At 39.7% G+C, this 21,231-nt stretch overlaps 1 protein-coding gene across 8 annotated transcripts in view; it reads right to left on the bottom strand.

The window, feature by feature from the left end:
* Window positions 1–21,231, bottom strand: part of Runx1t1 (RUNX1 partner transcriptional co-repressor 1) — a 147,694-nt gene that overhangs the window by 28,775 nt on the left and 97,688 nt on the right. For all 8 annotated transcript variants that reach the window (XR_005875444.1, XM_021225290.2, XM_005066828.4 and 5 more), the window contains 4 exons: window positions 20,808–20,989; window positions 8,697–8,947; window positions 2,844–2,929; window positions 2,085–2,286 (listed from right to left, as the gene is read on the bottom strand). Coding sequence is in view for 7 of the 8 variants with exons in the window: in XM_021225290.2 (XP_021080949.1) it covers window positions 2,085–2,286; window positions 2,844–2,929; window positions 8,697–8,947; window positions 20,808–20,989 (721 nt within the window). In the remaining variant the exon portion in view is untranslated. The remainder of the gene's footprint in view (window positions 1–2,084; window positions 2,287–2,843; window positions 2,930–8,696; window positions 8,948–20,807; window positions 20,990–21,231) is intronic.

Genomic DNA, 21,231 nt, shown 5'->3' with positions numbered 1-21,231 from the left:
CTGTATACACCTATGCAACAGATTTTCTTTATTATTACTACTATTATTTTGGTTTTATATCAGAGACCGGAAGCTGTCTTTCTGAAGGATCTGACCATTCGCCAACTTCAGTTAGAGTCTGTGCAGACAACATCTGTGGCTAAGTATTATCTTGCTTTAGGATGAAGTCCAGTGAGTTTCTGAAACTTCTTAACACTGCTGAGTAGACACCAGTCCATGTCCTCAGCTGTATCTTTGTCTATCCTTCCTCTAGGCCAGAATGAAGAATCTTCCTTATAGTGCCTCGAACATAATAAGCACATGACGTTTAAGGGTTTACCCCATGAATGTGCTCCACTGAGCCAACCACATTGTGTGATTCTGTTCCAGGAGGCTTATTTACTTTAGGGTTCTCCATTTTTCCTATGCTCAGTGGTTACAGATATTCCCTTTTGTTTCTTAGCAAATCTGCCACATTAACCATTTTTTGCTCACAATAAGAAAATAAAAACAAGATGCTTATTGAACTGAGCTCCACATAGCTTTGTTTAGACCAATACCAATTCCAATCAGACTCAATTCTGTTTTTATTACAAGCCTTAATGCAATCTGACAAATAAAACTGTTTTGCCTGTAAACTCTTCAAAATAATGCCTGTTGAGTAAATTATGCAGCTAGGAATCCTTCTTTATTTAATATTTACTATGGTAATGAGTGTTCAGTCTTCAAGGGTTTGCAGAAATCCACAAATCTAAGTGCAAAGGAAACTGTATTTGCTAAGAATAATTTTATTTTTAAAAGGAATAATGTGAAATCAATAACCAGAAAAATATGGCTCAAAATGTTTATTCTGAGTCATCAGTCATTGCACTAAGGATTCAAAGTTTCTGGTTTATTCTCTATGTGGGTTATTCATTTTATTTTCCAGCAAAATACTCTGGTTTCTCTTCAGATCATATAAATCTTTTGCCTTTTTATTTTCCAGCAAAGACTGTATTCAAAAGCAAGTTAGTGGGTGGGTATGAGGTAAACATGTAAAAAGACAGAATGAGGGTCCATACAAGTCCAAATCTCTACTATATTTAGTCAAATACTGTATACACACAATGGTTAGCAATGTAAACGATAAAACTCATTATTCATTTAGGGACAAGTTCGCAGGCCACTTGAAATGCTTTTAGGTTGAATTTATCTTTGGTATTATATTCTATTTTTTATCCTGACAATCTACAAATATCAACACTAAATATAGTTTCAGGTAGTCATAACACAGTCCCATTATATAACTATAAGTAATAAAATCAAGAGTAAACAATCTAAATGAAGATAAATAATAGAAGTGCTGCATTTTTAATCATTAGCTTTCATGTGGCATATGCACACTGTACAGCATTCTTGTCTCCCATCCAGAGGGTCTTTGGGAAGAGCTGGTTTCTGTTTGTTTGATGAGACATAGCAACAGAACAAGACTGTCTTCCAGACTGGGCCTTAATGAAAACTTATAAAAGATGCTGAAGAGATAGCTTAGCAGTTAAGAACATGTACGTTCTTCCAGAGGCTCTGAGCTCAACATCCATATCAGGCAACTTATAATCACCAATAACTGCAGTTCCAGAGGATCTGATATCCTCATCTGACCTCCATGAGCACTGTACTCACACGCACATGCACACGCACGCGCACACACACACACACACACACACACACACACACATACACACACTATTCCAGAAGTGTATTCTTTTAAAGACTCCTATAGAAACCTTGCTAGAAATGTTGGCACCACAGACACATGACTGAGCTTGCATGTTAACAGGTTTGAAGCAGTTCTCACAGCTATCTAATGAAGGACACAGCCTGGTTCAGCTCCAAAACTCTGCCGTAAGCTCCATGTATTTACCTGGAAAAAGTCTGAGTGTTCTCACCATTTCTTAACATACATGAATGTCAAGAAACTGATGCCAAGGCTATAGAAAATGCTTACTGTCCTTAAATTCCCTCAGCACTCCTTGTTTTCAGAAACACACACTAAAAAATAGTGTCATTATGAATGGAATATTAAATGGGCATTGAAGGTACTCAATCGAAAGACAAAATAAAAGTACCTAACGCAACTGGGTCTGGGTTGACGGGGCTCTGCTGCCTGGAGTGGCTGCTGCTACTGCCGCCGCCCTTTTTTAAGTCCTCAGCATCACTGTAGCGCCGGATCCAGTAATTCAGTTCCTCCCGGTCTGCTTCCTGACAGCGTCTGAGTACCGTGAGGGATCGTCTCGTCTTTTCTACCATGTCCATTATGCAGTTTAACAGCTATGTGAGGAACAGGAGGGAAAGAAGGTTACACACATCATCACACGTTTAATAAATGGATGAGCAGTGAAACACACTGTTTCAGGCCAATGAAACATAATGTCTTCTTCCTGGAGGCTTTAGTGTACAATTTCGCTAAAAAAGACTTTTGATGGAAAGATTTGACAATCAGACCCAATAATTGATCAAACTGAACAGAAATGAAGAGGGAAAAAATAGGAAGTCTGGATGGAGTCGTGACAGATTCTCTCCTAATAGTAAATCTATCTTTCCAAATACAGAGCTCACTGAACTATAAACTAAGTGACCTTTTCACAATAAAACAGTGGTCTGCTGATCTATGCTCTTCCAAGATCTAATATTTCTCTTAAGCAGCTTTTGAATCAACTTAGAAATCAGATCTTATCTTCTACTTCAAATATTCACTTTCACTACTTCAAATATCCACACTCATTTTTTTCCCAAGAACAGACTCTGCAATACTTTGAAGCACTCACAAAAGCTCACCTCACTTGCTTGCAAAACAGTTTTAGCCCAAGAGATTACTCATGTCTTACATGATCAAGATGTTTCCATTCTTCTGCCCATTCTCTATCTGTTAGTCTGTGGTCAATCATTTCTTCTTGACGTGTGCCATGTAACCCTACAAATGCAAAGAAGAAGGCTTAATCCCCCAAATCCTCCAGCACACAGCCAATATTTGCAATCAGCAGACAGCATCAACTACAAGAGGCGAAGCTGTGATGACTTTGATAAGAGACCTCACAGATGAGGGCTGGTTGTCCAACAGCATTCCTGACTGATGGGGGAAGTCCTGTACATTTGTTAATAAAGCACTGTTGAGCCAATAGGAATCTAGATAGGTGGGACTAGGAGTCCAGGAGGATTCTGGGAAGGGAAAACACAAGAGAGTTCGACATGTAACGCCATGGGGTAGGAAGCCCGGAACTATTCTCCGGTAAGAGAAATACTTAGGTTAACAATTATGGGGTAATTACTTAAGTCAGAGCAAGCCAGTAAGAAACAAGCAAAGGCCAACAGCTTCATAATTAATAGAGCGTCTTGTGTGTTTATTTGGGGACTACAAAGCGGCAGAGCCCAGGCAACTGGTGGGGGATAAACCAAAGCGGCTAGCAAAGAAAAAGCTTCTTTTAACACCTGACCTCTAACAAAGACAAGAAATCTTGTATTTACAGCAACAAGGAAGAATGGAGTTAGAGACTATTCTTAGCATTGTGAGGCCCTGGGTTCAGTTCCTAGCAATCAACCAGTCAGTCAGTCAGTAAATTGATCCAGTATCATTTGTGGCTATAATTCATTAAAATAAGGACAGTGTAACATGTTTTAATTTTTAATTACATAATTAATTTAAAAATATTTGAGCTATTTTTCCCTGAAGAAGATGGTAAAAATTTCATATTTTAGCACAGTTATATGTTAATACAATCAATCTTACTATCATATCTAACTAGGTCCATATACAAAAACTGGGATAATATGAAAGCTACAAATGACCATTCAACTTACCAAAATATAAAAAGTAAGAAGAAATGAGATCTTTCTTCTATTTTTAATTGTTTTGTTTTGTCTGTCAATAGAGACGAAGTCTCACCATGATGAGCGGACTGGCCTAGAACTCCCTTTGAAGCCCAGGTTCGCCTTAAATTCTCAATCTTTCTACTTCAGTCTGCAAAGTTTTGGGAATTTAGGCATAAACCACCATACATGGCCCCACACCACAATCTTTATGGAAAAAAATCAACATGTCACTTACAAAATAACCTATAAATTTTCAAGGCAAGAAATTGAAAATTCTAACATGAAGATCATGTATACTAGGCCCCTTTTATGAAAAGACAACGTGATCTGGGAAGATGGCTCAGTCAATGAAGTACTCACCATACAAGCAAGAGAACCTAAATTTGGATTTCCACTGCCCATATGAAAAACCAAGACATGCCTTTAATCCCAGTTCCTGGGCAGGTAGTGAGACAGTAGGATTCCTAGAACTCTCTGGCCAGCCAGTCTAGACCAACCAGTGAGCATCAAGTTCAGTGAGAGAATCTCTGTCCAAAAATAACTAAGACAGGGATCACCTAATGCTGATCTTTACACTCCTCATTCATGGGTACACACAAATACACGGCAACATGAAAACATTTACCATGTTTTCCTAATACATGGTCTCACTCTAGCCCAGACTGGCCTAGAACTCATGGCCACGCCACCTGACTCAGCCCACCAAGTGCTGACATAGCAGATGTGAACCTTTACTCCTGGTTCACCACCGACATTAATGATGGGATGTTAGCCAAGATGCTCACAGGACACAGATCCTATTTGTTTCACTGAAAGCAGAAGGGTCTCATCAGGGGTCATGTTACAGAATCGCTGCGGACAAAGCCCTTTACATTCTGTCAAAGAAAGGCGATTAGTCTATGACATCATTTTCCACTTTAATGGCTGAATCCCTAGAGTTGGCTCCCACTCCTCACAATGTTACTCTAAACAAAAAAACCAGGGCTGGCAAGTGTGGGGTTTCTAAACACGAAGGCCCATATTGGAGGACCTTCTGAATGCACCAAATGACAATAGACTTAGAAGACATTGTGTTCCACTTACTATGAAATAGTAAGTGCTTAGAAATCTTTCTCTGAGCTGATTTAGAGGAAAAAAAAACCAGGTTGAGTCACAAGGCTGTTTTCATTCATATGTGTGTCTATGATTGATTGGATTAAATAAATTCATGACAGTTCTTTCTTAGGATACAAATGCCAAGTATAAAATGTTTTACATTATTTCTGTCCAATTAGAAAATATTCAGGGATACAATTTAAAACTTAAAATTGTCAATGCCACCTATTGGTAAAAAAGGAAAACTGCAAATATGTTTTACTGATTTGCATAATAGAAAAGACTCAGAGGGAAAGTAATATTTAGTTATTGCTCTGTTTGTTGTGATTATTTCAAGTTGAAATGTTTGCAAATATGTAATCTTTGTTGACTTATTTGTTGCCTGTGTTTTTAGGGGAAAAAAGCACTAATGTTAAAATTAGTCATCATAGAAAACAACTAGAGAGTGATAAGAATATAAATGTGACAGGGACACTCATGACAGTGGCATCTAGATATTTGCCTGTAAGGATCAAGAATCATAGAAGTTACAAACATGTCAAGGCTTTATCTCACTAAGTCAACACTGATTCACCTTTCTAATGCCCACGACAATTAATGAGGCACAGGATGTTTGTCATTCGTGGAAGCCTAGCATTTGTAGAACAGTGCTGAACTTCATCTCTTTAAAAGGTAATAATAATAACCATGTGAGAAACATGTTTGATCCTCAGTATTTGGTGTAGAAATATAGGATTGGCTCAATACATTGAAGTTTGGAGGTCATTTTTGGTCTAACTGAATAAGAAAAGGAAAAAAATTAAGGAAACGAAAATTTACATGTAGCATTATCTCAGTTTCATACATTTAAGTCCCCAACCTCACATAGTTTTGATCATACTGATACCACAGAAGGATGTAAAGGGGTAAACAGACATGATAAATAAATCATGAGATACTTAGCATTAATGTGCAGACTTAATTTGTTCTTAACTTCAGAAAATTCTAGATAAATGAGCCCAAAATTTAAGCTTACCAATAAACCAACGCTGTTTTCCAAGTGACTTTACTTAATTATTTTAATGAGTATATGTCCCTACATGTAAGAGGCATTTATACATCATCCCTTTCTGAAGATTTTTCTACCCTCAAAATGGCAGCTTGATATAACATCACAATTTGTTTCTCATACAGATTTTATTTTACATTAATACACACTAAACTCTGCCAGATTTTAGGGATGGCTAAGTAGTTGCACATATTTATAGAGATTAGCACTATTAGTTTTATAAGATAGTGTATTAAAAAGGTGAGACACATGGTCTAGAGAAAAGTGCATAAAACCAGTGGTTGCAGATATAATTCATAATGTATGAAAATATAATCAGTGCACACAAACACAATTACTTCTGTGATGATCACTCAGTGGGTCACAATAACTAACATGTCACCAAACACCAGCTGTTGACTGAGAAAGAGACCATTTCTATGCCGACAACTGGACATCACTTGAGTCAGTTTCACGGTGGCCAGGTAACTCCACTGCTATTTAAAATGAGATGTCATAGCTGGGTGTGGTGGTGAATACCTTTAATCCTATCATTTGGGAGGGGCAGAGGCAGGTGGATCTCTGTGGCTTTGAGGCCAGTCTGGTCTATTTAGTTAGTTCCAGAGTGGCCAGGACTATGTAGAGAGACTCTGTCTCCAAAGATAGATAGATAGATAGATAGATAGATAGATAGATAGATAGATAGATAGATACAGACAGACAGAAAGATAGACAGATAAAACAGAAATGAGCACTTACATTTTTCAGGCATTAAGTCATAAATAAATAGTAAAACTTTTGCAAAGAAGGAGGTTGCCACTACACTACATGTGATATATAGCTCAAAGTATCAGTCCTCTGAATAAGGATGATACCATAAGACATGCTGTCATGACATGGGAAAAATTTCATGAGGCTCCACTCCTCAACAAAACTACAGACAACTAAAGACTGCTGAGACAGAATTAGACATTCCAAGAGATAAGCCATTTTATTGTTTATAAAATTCCAATGGGTCATCACTGAAATAATATGTATTGTATTCATATAAGCAAATGGACTCTTCAGGTTGTACTTAATTATTTATGCACTTATACAGATAAAATAAGATTAAAGGGGCCATTAATTTAAGAGGTGGATACTTGAAAGGGTGGAATGGAAGAAAGGAAGGGCACTTAAGATTCTGTTATATTTTAATTAAAAATAAATATGTATTAATAATAAAAAAGTATCAGTCCTGATTGAGAAATAATATGGCCACTTCTAAAAATCTCTTTAGAGATATTGCCTGCTTGAACATCAGATTGGCTACTAAACAAAATCACAAATTACATGCTTTGCCATTTGTCTGACATGATAAATAAATGTAGAAACGGCTATTGTGGGGACCGGAAATACTATCAACTATCTCACAACCAAATCCCCAGTCAGCTCTCCTCTTGCTCTCTCTTGATGCTTTTCTATGCCTGAGGAAGGCTACATGCAGAAAGCCAAGCAGACATGACACATGGCAACTACTGCTTCCTAGTAATCCAGGTGGAAAATTTCATACCAGCTTCTGCATATCAGGTGTTTGCCAGTGAAAAAAACAAAAGCAACTATCACTGTTATTCAAGCAGTGGCCAGGTGGTGCACTGTGTTTCCCAGAGTTCTGCATCCTCTGCTCAGTTTTCTGTTTTCCCACCTAGACTTCATCCCTTGTATGCTGCCCACCAAATTTCAAATTCCCCATAGAAGGTAAGTTTGCCAACAACTAGTTTTGTGGTAAAGGATGCCTCCGAATGTGTGAGATCCCAAAAGAAGGGCAGTAGATTACTGCTCCCAGTGGGACTCAGCAAAAATTAGGAACTAAAGGTACCCTAAGAACAGCATACTTACTAATCGTTTGATTTCACCACGCCAGCCACAGTTACATGCCACAGCTTGCATCAATCATCTTGCCTCTGATGTTGCCATGGTTGACACTTGTCCTTCACAAGGTAATGTCTCCTAAAAGCTTCACTTCTATTTTAATTTGTGAATGAAGCCATGGATACAGTCAAAGAGAACAGACATTTGCCCACAGCCACTCCTTCTGTTTTATGATATTTGATGTAAAATGGACACTAACTCTTATCCCTAGCATTTTTGAGTAATGTGCCAAAGTATTCCTCATGGAGTGCCTATCAAGCTAGGCCACAGACAATATGCCATATAATATTTGGAAATATGGAGTAGTATGGAGAAAGAGAATTTAAAAATCAACCTTGACACAAAATTTCAGCAAAAGAAAATAATTTTTAAAAAATCTGTGGTTGGATCATATATGAAACCTCGTATACTAAAAAAGAATTCAAGGAAAATCCAACTTGCTTTTAAAACTGTAATTGGTGCTTTATATGATATTTGACGATATTTGATGCTCTCCTCCCAAAACAAGACGTTAACCTGTTCTCTTAAAGCATGTAGGTGATGCCCAGTAGAGTGGCACATACCTAGAATCTCAAAACTCAGTAAGCAGTGGAATTGCAAGTTTGAGGCTAGCTGGTTTATGTAACAAGACTGTCTCAAAGATAATTAATTAGTTAATTAAAATCCAAGTGATTAAAAAAGAGACACTGCATATTAATAGAGTTTCTTCACAAAGAAAACAACATAAAGAGAGGTGTTCAGCTCTATCAGATTACAAGTTCAAACTCAGTTGAGAAGTAACGGCACAAATCTTCAAACATCCACTCCCCAAAGAAGAAAACAGAGCCTCCAGTCTTACCCATAGGTCTAGTTCTGTCCCTGAGGTCCCTGTGGCTGGGGTGTCGATAGGAGTCCCTGTAGTGGTGGGCAATGGCCATATCATCCAAGCGGTAATGCTGAGGTGGAGGTGGGGTGGGGTGAGGCAGGCCATTTGGCTGGTAGGACAAGCCATTATTTGGACTGTACCGCTGGCCTGGGCTAATAGTGCATGGTCGCTTGCTTGGATGTTCTGAGTGCAAAGGCTCTCTGTCAAAGCCATTTTCTTTGGTTCTGAGGAGGGAAGAAAAAGAGTTTTGTTTCATACAGGATTCAACATCGTTCAGATACCCCAATTTGAGCTTGTGATAGCCAATAGAACACTTCTTCACTGGCCAGGAACTCACAAAACAAAGCTTCCCAGAATCTTTGATGGGATTCACTAAAACGTATGCACAGCCTGAAAGGTTCATTGGGCTAGCAGCAGAAAATGCTACACTTGTCATCCAACTAGCAAACACCTTTGCAGCTACAGTTCATATAAGTAAGTTGCAAATAAGAGGAAACCGGTCTCCTTCTACAGAAAGCTATCCTAGTAGCTGTTGCCAAGTTGATTCACATCTATAATCCCAGCCCTTGAGAGGCTGAGGCAGGAGCACTGAAAGTTCAAGGCCAGCCTGGGCTACATATTGAAACCCTGCCTCAAAAAATTCAGAGAAAAGACCTATTCTTCAGTGATATTTTATCAAAGTCAAGCATCATTACTATGGAGATGAATAATGTGTACCAATCTATTCCACCAGGCATCTGACTTTTGACCCCAAGAACACCTGAGATCTGTACTGTTGGAAATGGCACTTAAAGATGTAAGTTAATTCAAATTAAATGAAGATTGAAAATTTTCAGTAGCCACATTTCAGGTGCTCAATGGCCACCAGTGACTAAAGGTTACAGAACTTGATCTCAAAGATACAAAATGTTTCCATAATCTATTTGCATGGAATGATATAACTCAACTCATACAGTACGTCTAGAACCCCAACATTTTCTTCAGTAATCCAAAAAATAAATCAGTCAACAGTCATACAGATAGCTCAGGCTCAAAAGAAAATCTAGGTGGGGAGTGGTGTTGGGGATTGAACCCAAGAACCAGACATACAAATTTTCTATCACTAAGTTACACCCTCAGCTCCTGCACCTATTTTATTCTAAACTTGAGTAAATTCATCCCTAGAGAGTTTGTATGTCCTACCTGGGGTTTCAGGGTTTAAAAACAGGGTTTAAAAACACTTCCAAATGAACTTCATCATGTACTATATAGCATTGTGAACTTGACATTCAGGAGAAACGCATTTCATAAATGAAACCAGATTCTAACCACTGCTCCTGGATTTGCGGACACAAGTATGACTAAAGAAACAGGGTCCTAAAAAAACAAAACAAAACAAAACAAAACAAAACAAAAAAAGAAACAGGGTCTTGTTGAATAAATCTCTACTTCTTAGAGATGAGTCCAGTAAACCCAGTAAAAAAAAAGAACAAACTGCATCTCACTTTGTCTGCAAGCAGGGCATTGGTAGCATCTATGTTCTCAGAAAGTCACCATATAAGAGTCTGCCGATTCACACAGGCTGCAGAGTGCCATGTGCCTTTTCAATTCCAAGAAGATACATAGCTATCGAGCCCAGTAGACAGTTTTCCTTCTTTCCTGGCATTGGTGACAGTCCTTGTCTGATTATAGCAAAGGAAACTTGGAGGGAAATCTGGATCAATAATCAGAGGCAACAGGACACTACAAGGACCTTCCCATCTTTTCCTGAAGGATGGAATCCTGGTGACAATTTACACCCACCAGCCAGGGAGAATAAAAGGTTGGGCCAAGAGTACAAGCACCCAAGGAACAAGGGGAAGTCTGCAGGATTTAATGTGAAATACCTACAAGCTGAAGGAGATGGGAGACTTGGCTGATATTGGAAATGACAGCAGTGCATGGCCACCATGGGAATGGCAGCCAGAAATCTCAGTGGTGCTCCCATCAAGCATATGTCTGCACTTAACATACTGACTCCATATATATTGATCACTGGAATCAGATTGAAGTATCCCATACAGCTCAGACATTACTGAAATAATTTTTTAAAGTAGAAAGAAACATTTTAGATATTGATTTATTGTGTCTGTCTCGGTGATTCTAATGTGTACTTTCATATCCTATACATTCTTGAATAATACAGTTTGACATTCAGTACATATTACCAGCATACATCAGTCGGAAAGCAGTGAAGACCATGACGAGCTATGAATATAATGCTAACCCAGCACCTACCTTACTGGCAGTGTGGTGTAGTGGAAAGAGCACGGGACTGGAAGTCAAGAGACCTGAGAGCTAGTCCTGGCTCTTCCACGACTAGCTGTGTGACCTTGGGCAAGTCACTTAACCTCTTTGGACCTCAGTTTGCTCATCTGTAAAATGAAAGGGTTGGACTAGATCAGTGGTTTTCAAACTTTGACACCTGACGTGCATACGGGATTCTGTAGGCAATGAAGAACTGTTTGCCCTGCCAATCAGGATTTAAAGGGCCAGCAAAACCCACTGATTATTCTTACCTGTTTTATAAAATGAGGTTCTGCCTAAGATTTCATTTTTAAAGAAAAAAATAATCTGCTGCTAAAAATCAAGTTTGAAAACCACTGGACTAGATGATAGCTGAGGTCCCTTCTGGTTTGAAACCCCAACAACCCAATGCCTCTGTTCTAATATTCTAACATGGCCCATGGCATTACTCTAAAGATTAAAGTATCAAAGGGTGGTAACTTTCTGGACAAGCTTAAGTGTGTAACCCAGCATCGTGTGTCCTGTTTCCCACTGTTTTACAGCATGTATTATTTGTAGTCTTATGTGTGTATATGTAGTATGTGCAGAAATAAAGATATACTCTAAATATCATTAAGCAGTCCCATAGCACTTCCTACATCAAAACAACTTTGACACATTTGTGTCACACAAGTATAGCTTGTGGCTCTTGTTTTTTCTTATTTCAATGACATCACCAGCAACGTGTAACAGTGAAAGAACCCTGCCACTCCTCAAATGGATAAATTTGCTATCTATCTCCATTCCTTCATGAGCCTCTGATCAGGGCTTTTCCTTCAGTGACACAATTACAGGAAACGAAGCCCATCTCCAAGCGCTGAAACATGGGCACAGCTAGGTCTTGAGCTTGTCCTCTCTCTTCAAGGTCCTGCATTCTAGACTGAGTTCCCACACTGAGAACTGGTGAAGCTATAAAGCATATCTCCCTGAGAGGAGGTATAGTTCACAATTGAGCACTAATAGAGAGCTGGGAAGCTTCCTTGGGTCACCCCTGTCTAGTTATAAATCCCTCCCCCCACTCATAGCACATGTGTCCAGAGAAGTAACTAAAACAACTTAATTGCCATTTGTCTGTCTTAGAAAAGCCAATAACCATCTATACCTCATTTGCTTAGGTAAATTCCATATTTGCATTTTTATTTGTTGCCCTTTTCAAAGTGTATTAGGCAAAATTAAATACCTTTTCATTGTCCCAAAACAGCCTCTCCCTTGAAATAACTCAGATCTCCAAAGAAGTCCCCACACTCAGGGCTCTGTGAATGGAAGCTTTAATTTTGAGTCTACCTCAGAATGCAAAGTTCCCCAACCAGAATCTATTCTGTGACCAGAAGCTCATCACTCAACACTTAGTCCAAAGCACACGTGAGGTGTTCTGCTGAGACTCATGACAGTGCCCTTATCTTCGTTAGCTTTTCTAGCCTTAGAGTCCTGCTCAGAAAAATAGGACAATCAGAAAAATTCACAGGGAAATAACTAAAAAGGCAAAGTATATTCTTTGCCTGACTGGGGCTATTATTTTCTTCCAGTTCCTCAATCACAGAGACTATCAACTGACACTTTAAAATGTAAATAAAGTCTACATGAGGGTCTGGAGAGATGGGTTGGTTTTCAAATTTGATTCCTAATACCTATGGCAAGCAGCTCACAACCACTTGTAACTCCAGAAATGATGTCTTGGCACATGACATGTGAACAAATCCATACATATATATATATATATATATATATATATATATAAAGTTTATATGAAATATTTATTGAGCCACGATGGACAGTGCACTGACAATCCCTCTGCAATGTATAACAGACTGCAGCTTTCGGGGAGATGGATGGGAAACAAGGGAAATAGGCCATCGTGAAGAGGAGGTGACAGAAAAACTGAGACCAGTCTCTTTCTCTAGAAGTATCTTTCACATTGGGAAAATTCCCTATAAGACTTGTCTGGGGATAGGCAATGGGGAAGACTTGCCCCAATGTGGTGGTGTACACCTGTAATCCTAGTACATAGAAACTTACACAAAAAAGTCACCAGTTCAAAGCCAGTCTAGGCTGCAGAGTAGGAGCCTGTCTCAAAAAGAAGTGGCAGCTAAAATATAAGCTTGGTTCCACAACAGATGGATATATGCCTCCATCAAGTTCCTCAGATGCCCGCTTACTTGGGCTGAGCAGGCATTTCAAACTGAGTGGACTCACCCTACTTTCTTCCCCTCTCCGGCTTCCTCACCACCTCCCACATTGCCTCTAGAACTCAGCACATGTCTTTTTGATCCATGCTGTGTTGATGGTATCTAAACACACCGCTGGCCCATCCTCTCTGACTTGAAATGCTTTCATGTCCATCCTGTCTTCCCATTGTCACACTGAGCCAGCAGCTAGCTAAGCACCACCAAGGCTGTACTTCCAGTTTATTTGCTGTTTGTCTCCAAAGCTCTGGTCAACCCTGGACTGTCCCTCTGAGACGGGCTAAAAGGAGACACTGATGTGAAATCCCTTCTATCAAGCACAAAGACTTCTGTTACCTTTTCTTAAACTTACGTCCGCATCTCAATTTTAGGAGGAAAACAATCTATTACAGAAAAGCTTAAGGGCATTAATAACTCAATATCAAACATATCTTCCCTCTTCTGACATGTGCTGTTTGTCGAGATTTCCATAGCATGACTGCACCTTGACTCAAAGGGGAAGAGTCATTCTCAAAGTATAACTATGCAAGAAGTCCCTACATAAATTGTTCAGAAATGGATGATATATAAGAATTCCACATCATACATTTTTTTCTTGATGTGTATCTGAAAAAAATATGGTAAATCTTCCTGGCTTTTTCAAAAGAAAATCAAAGCTATTTTTCCATGAATACCTGTAGTGATTTCTGTGCTTTGTTATCAAGCTGCAGGAAGGGGACATTTAGATGGCAAAGGACTGAGAAACAGATATCGGAATGCCACAGAACCCACACTAGTGGGCCAGATGGGAAAACACACCTTTAATCTCTCTATTGCTCCAGCTACCCAAGAGAGAGAGACATGCTCTGGCAAGACACACAACTGCCTGCAGAAAGATATCCGAGGCAGGTGGATGTCTGTTACTCCAGACACACAAAAGATGCCAGGACCTTCAAAGACTAGAACACACAGGTTCTGAGAGACATCTGAGCCTCCCTTCCCCAGGTGGGAGGAAGGAATTTTTCCCTCACGTGCCTCCTGACATCGACCATCTGTTCAAGAGCTAGAGTGTCACTGACTATCCCCTTTGCGCCTTCCAATCTCTGCCACGGCAGAAGCGTCCCGTGTTTTCTCTTGCTGCCTTTAGTTCTAAGTTGGCATCTGTGCAATCTAGTTAGAACCCTCCACTTTCTCCTGGTCATTGAGACATTCTCCACATTTGGTTCTTGGGCCACTCATGGGTAAGTTCATTCATGTATTTCAGAGATAACAACTTTTAAAACCACACAAATAAATAAAGATTAATGGTGGAAGAAGTAATTTTATATACTATTGAAAATAACTGTAGAAAGGACAGCTTGAATTATTTTTCAAGTGGGAGGGGATTGTTTTCTTTTATTTTGCTCTAGGTATTAGTATATGTAATGTACCACCCCAAATTTCAGTGGAAATACAAAGATGAGACTTGATCTGTTTCCCCCCTTTCATTGAAAATCAATCCTTTTCTCATTGAGTATATCCTGATTTCAATGTCCCCTCCGTCTATTCCTTCCAGTTCCTTCTCTCTTTCCCTCCCACTGTTTCTGTCTCTCATTAGAAAAGAACAGCCTTCTAAGAGTTACAGTGAAGCCTAGCAAAATAAAATATAGTAAGATAAAACAAAAACAATCACATTGAAGTTTGGACAAGGCAAACTGGTAGAAGGAAAAGAGACCAACAGAAGGCACCAGAATCAGAGACCTACTTGTTCACCGTCTTGGGAGTCCCATAAAAACACTAAACTGAAGACTATGATATAAACACAGAGGACCTGGTGTAGACCCGTGCAGGCCCTGTGCTTGCTGCTGCAGACTCTGTGAGTTCATGTGAGATTTGCTCAGTGATTCAGAAGGCTTTGTTCTCCCGGTGTCCTCCATCACCTCTGGCTCTTACACTCTTTCTGCCTCCTCATCCGTGGGGTTTCCTCAGCTCTGAAGGGAGGGATTTGATGGAGACACCCCATTTAAGACTGAGTATCCCAAAGTCTGTCTCTGCATAATGTATGGCTATGGGCCTCTATATTTGTTCCTATCTGCTGCAGATTTGATGTTAATGAAAGGCTAGTTACTCCATGAGATTGAGACCTGTCAATACACTTAAATTCCATGTGCACATGTGTGCATCTGTGTGCATGCATGCCTGTCTGTCTGTCTGTCTGTCTGTCTGTGTTTTATAAGACTGAACTAGGAAACTGTTCTGATTGGCAAAGTGCTCTATCATTTACCAGTAAGCTATGTACCTAGTTTAATGTGAAATAGTCTTACTATGGTGTTGAGGCAGGCCTTAAACTTGACATCCTCCTGTCTTAGCCTGCTGGATGCTGAAATTCCTGGGAGGAATGAATTCTTTATTAAATCATTTATTAAATTAAAAATTATACAATTAGAGCTCTGGGCTTCTACACTCTAATGCTGGGCCTACGTACCAAAGGGTCCAGAGAAGCAGGACAATTGTTATTAGATGTCAGAGGGAAAGCAGGTTTCTCAAGAATGTATACTCAAAAGAGCAGGTCTTCTGAATCACAAAAAGTTGACTCCAGCATGTAGCTCTGCTATTTGCTGGACATATGCACACAGGAGGCTTAACCTTCTAAGAAATTCAACATTCCCATTTGCAAAACAAAGATTGTTTTATCTTAGCCTGATGAGAGGACTAGAAGAAAAAATGAATAGACATATATATGGCATCCAACAAGTTCATCAAAGTACTTCATTCTCTAGTTATGGGATTAGAGGCCAGGACTAGCAAATCACAGCTTTAAGAACATAGGTGTTGAAGATGGAGAAGTTGTAAGCCATGTGACCTCAAACATTGTATCCAAACTTCCCGAACCCATGCATAACACTGTAGATCAGTGGTTGGATTATTTAGTATGGGGCCTGACACCTCAAGACCTCAGTAAATAGTAGCCATTACTACAGAAATGTAATTAGTAACCCTTCATTCACATAACAGATACTGAGTCGTGATGTGTAAGATTCAGGAACGAGGGCAGGCACTATCAACGGGAATATAAAGCTAGGCATCAGGAGGATTTGGAACAGCTGGACCCTACAGAAGTGGCAAGAAGTAAGGCTACTTAAGTTGAAGCTGGAATTCAAGGTGATGGAACTGTCCCTGCAACTACATCTTCTTTCTCAGCCAATGCTATTTCACAAGGCTTCACAACTGATATGACTTAGACAATAATTATAACAGAGATTACTACATACTTACTGAAACTGGGGAATTCATAAATAAAACGTGAAAATAATATGACACATGTTAAAAATCCTGCTTTTTCATGGGATCCTAAATGCCGTGCAGTTTTCCCTATTGTAAACCTACATTTTCTGTTTAGAAAATCAAAAAAAAATTGAACCCTCATTCATTTTATTAAGGAGAAATGAACATACCCACTTCAGTTTGCAAGTAAGGTGCCAAACCAAACCTTACATAATCAACCAACACAGTTTCAAAATGACAGCCTCCTGATCTCTAACCTTCAGCATTTACTAACTACTCATTAAGTCAGGAAACCTGGATCATTATGGATTTTTCTATCATTAAAATAGACTTTAAACCCTTAGAACATTATCTTATGACATTTACATTCTTCTGCAATTACAGAAAATAAATGAATTAGAGAATGAGGAAAAATTTTCCATATTTGAATTCTGCACTTTCCAGCATATTTTATACAACTGCAAGATTTCAGCACATAAATACAATTACTTCTCCATTAGGAAGTTTTGTGACTTTGGGCAAATTTTGTAAGCCTTAATTTCCTCAAGTATGAAGAGAAGCAGTTGACTTGGTCCATCCATAATATCCCCTGCCAGGTGGCAAATTATGTAAGTTTATGATTCACACAAGTTGCTTTTTGAAATGTTTAGGGGGTACATATTAATCTGCCTCTACAGCTTCAGAAGTAAAAGTCTCAGAGTGCTAAACTGAGGAATGCAGTCATCTCAAGACGATGATAAAGGCTAAGAGAATTGGTACCCAGGAGCAACCTTTTGAGTGGATTAACAGCAAACAAGCAGTGGTCCCTATCCAAGAGCAAAGATCATTCAATTGGCTTTTGTAAGTGAGAACAGTTCATTGAGGAAGAGCAGAGTAACAGGTGGTGATGCAATATTCAAGGCAGAGCAGGCACCTGCTATACCAAAGCTCTGGGAGGAGACACAATGATTGTCAGCATGACACCAGCATCTTTCCAAAACCTTAATCTTAATTCACTGTGCAATGCCCAGGAAATGAAGCCCTCCCTGTTCTTCCCCTTCTCTCTCCCTATGCTGGCATTCAGACCTGATGAGCCATCAGAGCTGTCTTATAGGGGACTAACTTCCCTCTATTTGTTCATTATATGTAACTGGTTCATAAAAAAAAGTGCCTCATCGCTTTCTGCATGACCTATTACAAAATGACAAAAGAGGAAGATCTCAGAAAAAAGAAAGAATTGAGAATAAACATCCCCTGCAAATCAAAATTCTCCTTCCCCAATATTTTGAGAAAAAGCATGATTTTAAAATGAAAATTAGTCATTGGGTTTTTGTTTATTTGTTTGTTTTACACCCTACAGTATTCTTCCACAGACCTACAAATTCAGTTCAGGGACTCTCCCCTGGATAATCTTATCAGAAACTGTAAGACATTCTACTGTTCTATATAGGAACATGCAAAAGAATGGTTTCAAACTTCCCGAGAGAACGAACTTCTCTGTAAGTGACAATCACAGTGGCCACACTCAGTGGTGTCTCTAATACTAACACCTGCAAGGCAGAAGCAGGAGGACCAGGAGTTCCACATCTTCCTTGGCTAAATAGAGAGTTTGAGGCTGGCCTGTTATATGAGACTGTATCAAGTAACAAAAGATAACAAAGATAGTTTAAAAAACATAGCCAGTGAAAGTAAATTTAGGGATGAGAATAAAGCTCAGCTCGCCCAAGTCTATCCCTTAAACACATTAGCTTGGCAATCATCACAGAATTTAAACCCCCCAAAGTTGTAAACAAAATATAGAACGCTCTTTTGTTCATGACATGTCATGAACAAATTATCAAAATGTGTTTTCTCCTCAGGTGTCAGTTTTTCCCTCTTCCAGTGACTGATGGCTCCCAGTGTTATTACAGAAACAGATTGATCTTTTTAATGAGCCACTTTAATAGACTCCGAAATCTCACCGTGGCTGCTCATCCATGTCAGACCATATGCACCAACCAAACATTCACTGAAACAACAAAACTCTGCTGTCAGACAGCTATGTACTCTATAAAATTTCATATAGCAGAGCAGGATATACAAGTAAATAACCAGAGAAGAAATGCATATGCAAACAAGATGCTGGATATATGCAAAATCACACTGTAGAGACCCATATTTTCTTGGCTCTGATAAAATTCCCACAAGATACAAATGTATTTACACAACATATTCTCATTATCCTTCCGCCTATTTGCCATCTCTCCATTATAAAAGACACATCAGCTTGAGGAAGAAATGTTCCACTCAAAGAATCTTCATAGGAAATCTGACAGCAGCTATTGTTCCTACATGATCAAGACAGAATAAGATAGACTCCTATAGAGTAGTCTGCCTGACTGAATGCACACACATGCACACGGGAACCATGTTAACAGAATGTTATCTTTACACTTACCACAGATATCTATGTAAACCTTCCCTTGTTATACCCTCCTAGAAATAAATTCTTTCTCACAAATTAGTACTTGTCTTCCTAGAAATGTGGACTATGTCAATACCTAGAAAAGCACATGCAAACTATCTGCCATAAGTCAAGTCAATGGTTAAGACACTCCCATACTCAGACTACATAGCTCCTTTTAAAACCTAAAATGCTGAAGGCTTAAACAATTACTCAGCCCTAAATGGGACACCTTATCTCACCCTTTCAAAGGCTCAGAGAGGCTCACGAAAGAAGGGCAAGAAAGAATGTAAAGGCAGGAAGATGGGGAAAGTGGTGCTATGGAATGCTGTCTTCCAGACACAGAAAGGTTGCTGCAGCCATGAACTCACGGCAGCAGTGGCTACCTACAGAAGACTAGGCTCATCGATATTATATGATAGATACAGAAAGGACGCAAAAGCCCCTACTCCTCACTAAGAAGCTCCAGGCAGGTAATGGCTGCTAGAAGGGGCATAGTCACTGGTGAGTTTTCCTCTTCAAATAAATAGTCCCTACTCATAAATGCAAGTGACTATTGCCACATTCAGTTGGTCACAAAAATAAAAGAAAATAGCTAAAAGTGAGCAGAGGGAAGAAATGGTTTGATGGGAAGAGGAAGAGGAAGAGAATAGTTTTTGGGGAATATGAAGGAAGTCATATAAAATATAAGAATATATAATACACATACATAAAATATATACATTTTAAGTCCTATGTTGAGGCAGGCTTGGTAGCTCATGCCAATAAACTAAGAATTAGGGAAGAAGACTGCTATAAATTCAAGGCTAGCCTGGATTACACATTGAGACCCTACAGCAAAAAGAAGAGAGGGAAGATAGGGATGAGGGAGGGAGGGAAGGATGGGGAAAGAGGGAGAAGAGGGAGAAGCTTTATTTCAAGAGCATGGATTGTAGCATTGCAACTGCTTGACGGGGTAGGTGATCACTGCAGGCAATGTGGATTGCCTGTAATAATGCAGATGTGCAAAGCCAGTAACGTGCTCCAGGGCAGCTCTGGCCAGAGATAGAGGTCCCACAGTAATTTCAAGGTTCCTACATTCCTGTGAATGTAGAATACAATTGTACCAGAGGGCTAACCGCTCCAAGCTGTTTGAAATGCAGAGAAAGACAACAGATCATGGCAGAGAACGAAGGAAGTATAAGAGGTTCTTGAATACAGGTTCATGTTAAGCACCTTGATAGTTCTCACATATTGTGGAAAAATACTGCTAAGAATTCATATTCACGTTATGAAGACCTATAACTGAAGTATTCATGAAAATGGTTTAATAGAACATGTGGAAGTTTTGTGTGTGTGTGCCATACTCAGCAATTCACCTGTGGGTTTAATGGTGAGAGTGATCTCCTTTCTTTTTCTTAGAACTCTCAGGCTTTAGAACAGAGTGCCTGATGGGATAAATATTGGCCGGTAAGCAATTTCTTTTCAGCAGAAGTGTTCTGTTAGCTCTAGCATATAGCTATTATTTTGACTCGGTTCATCTTGCTTCCCATAAGTTTTCTCAGTTCATGCAGCAATTCTTAGATCAAATAGCTCCTGTTCCCTGTTCACTGACTGACACATATAGGCCAGCTTTCAAATTCTGGAAACAGAAAATCAACTTTCATAAACAATGGAGGGAAAAATCTATGCTTGGGTTAAGCTATGCAATAAGTGAGAATTTCGAGGCTGAGGTGTGTCTGGGAACCCTTGGTAGAACTTGCTACTTTCGGCAATCACTTATCTTTACATTTTAGTCTTTATAAATGAAACCTACTGGTCAATCTGCACAAAAGCTGCCCAGACTGGTCCTGTGAGAGATAGAGGGTGCAGTTTCCAAGTGATCTAAAGCATGGCTTCATACTTGAGCCGGGAGGAAAGGCCACAGCTAGTCCAGGGGCCCCTCCCTCTCACCTGTCTGGAGTTCGCCTCTTCCCGTTTTCGTTCACATCCAGAAGGAGCTCTGAGGAATCGACAGGGGAGGTGGTGCTGGCATCCAGAAGCAGCTGCTCATGCTGCGCGAGGTACTGGGCAGGGTTCTGTTTGGCTAGCCTCGCGCAGTGGAGGAGTTCACGCTGTAGCAGGGGCAGGTTGGCCTGCAAGAACATGACAGGTATGAGATGGGACAGTCAGAGGCTGCTCCTGGTCTGTCTACCTGCTGAGTCTGCTGCCTAAACCACAGAGCAGCAAAAGCAATGCAGCGGCATCCTGGTCAGCCCATGCTTGCCTCGGGTTCAGTCTTACGAGGTGCCCGACCACCATGGCCACGTGTGAGGTGTTTGCCCCTGCAAGTCTCTTTACCTCTCTGCTTTTTCCTTACTGATGACACTTCCTGTGG

This window comes from Mesocricetus auratus, unplaced genomic scaffold (genome assembly GCF_017639785.1).
Source record: "Mesocricetus auratus isolate SY011 unplaced genomic scaffold, BCM_Maur_2.0 Super-Scaffold_6730, whole genome shotgun sequence".
Lineage (NCBI taxonomy): Eukaryota > Metazoa > Chordata > Mammalia > Rodentia > Cricetidae > Mesocricetus > Mesocricetus auratus.
Note: the sequence above shows the minus strand (reverse complement) of the source record. Positions and strands in the feature narration are given on the sequence as shown.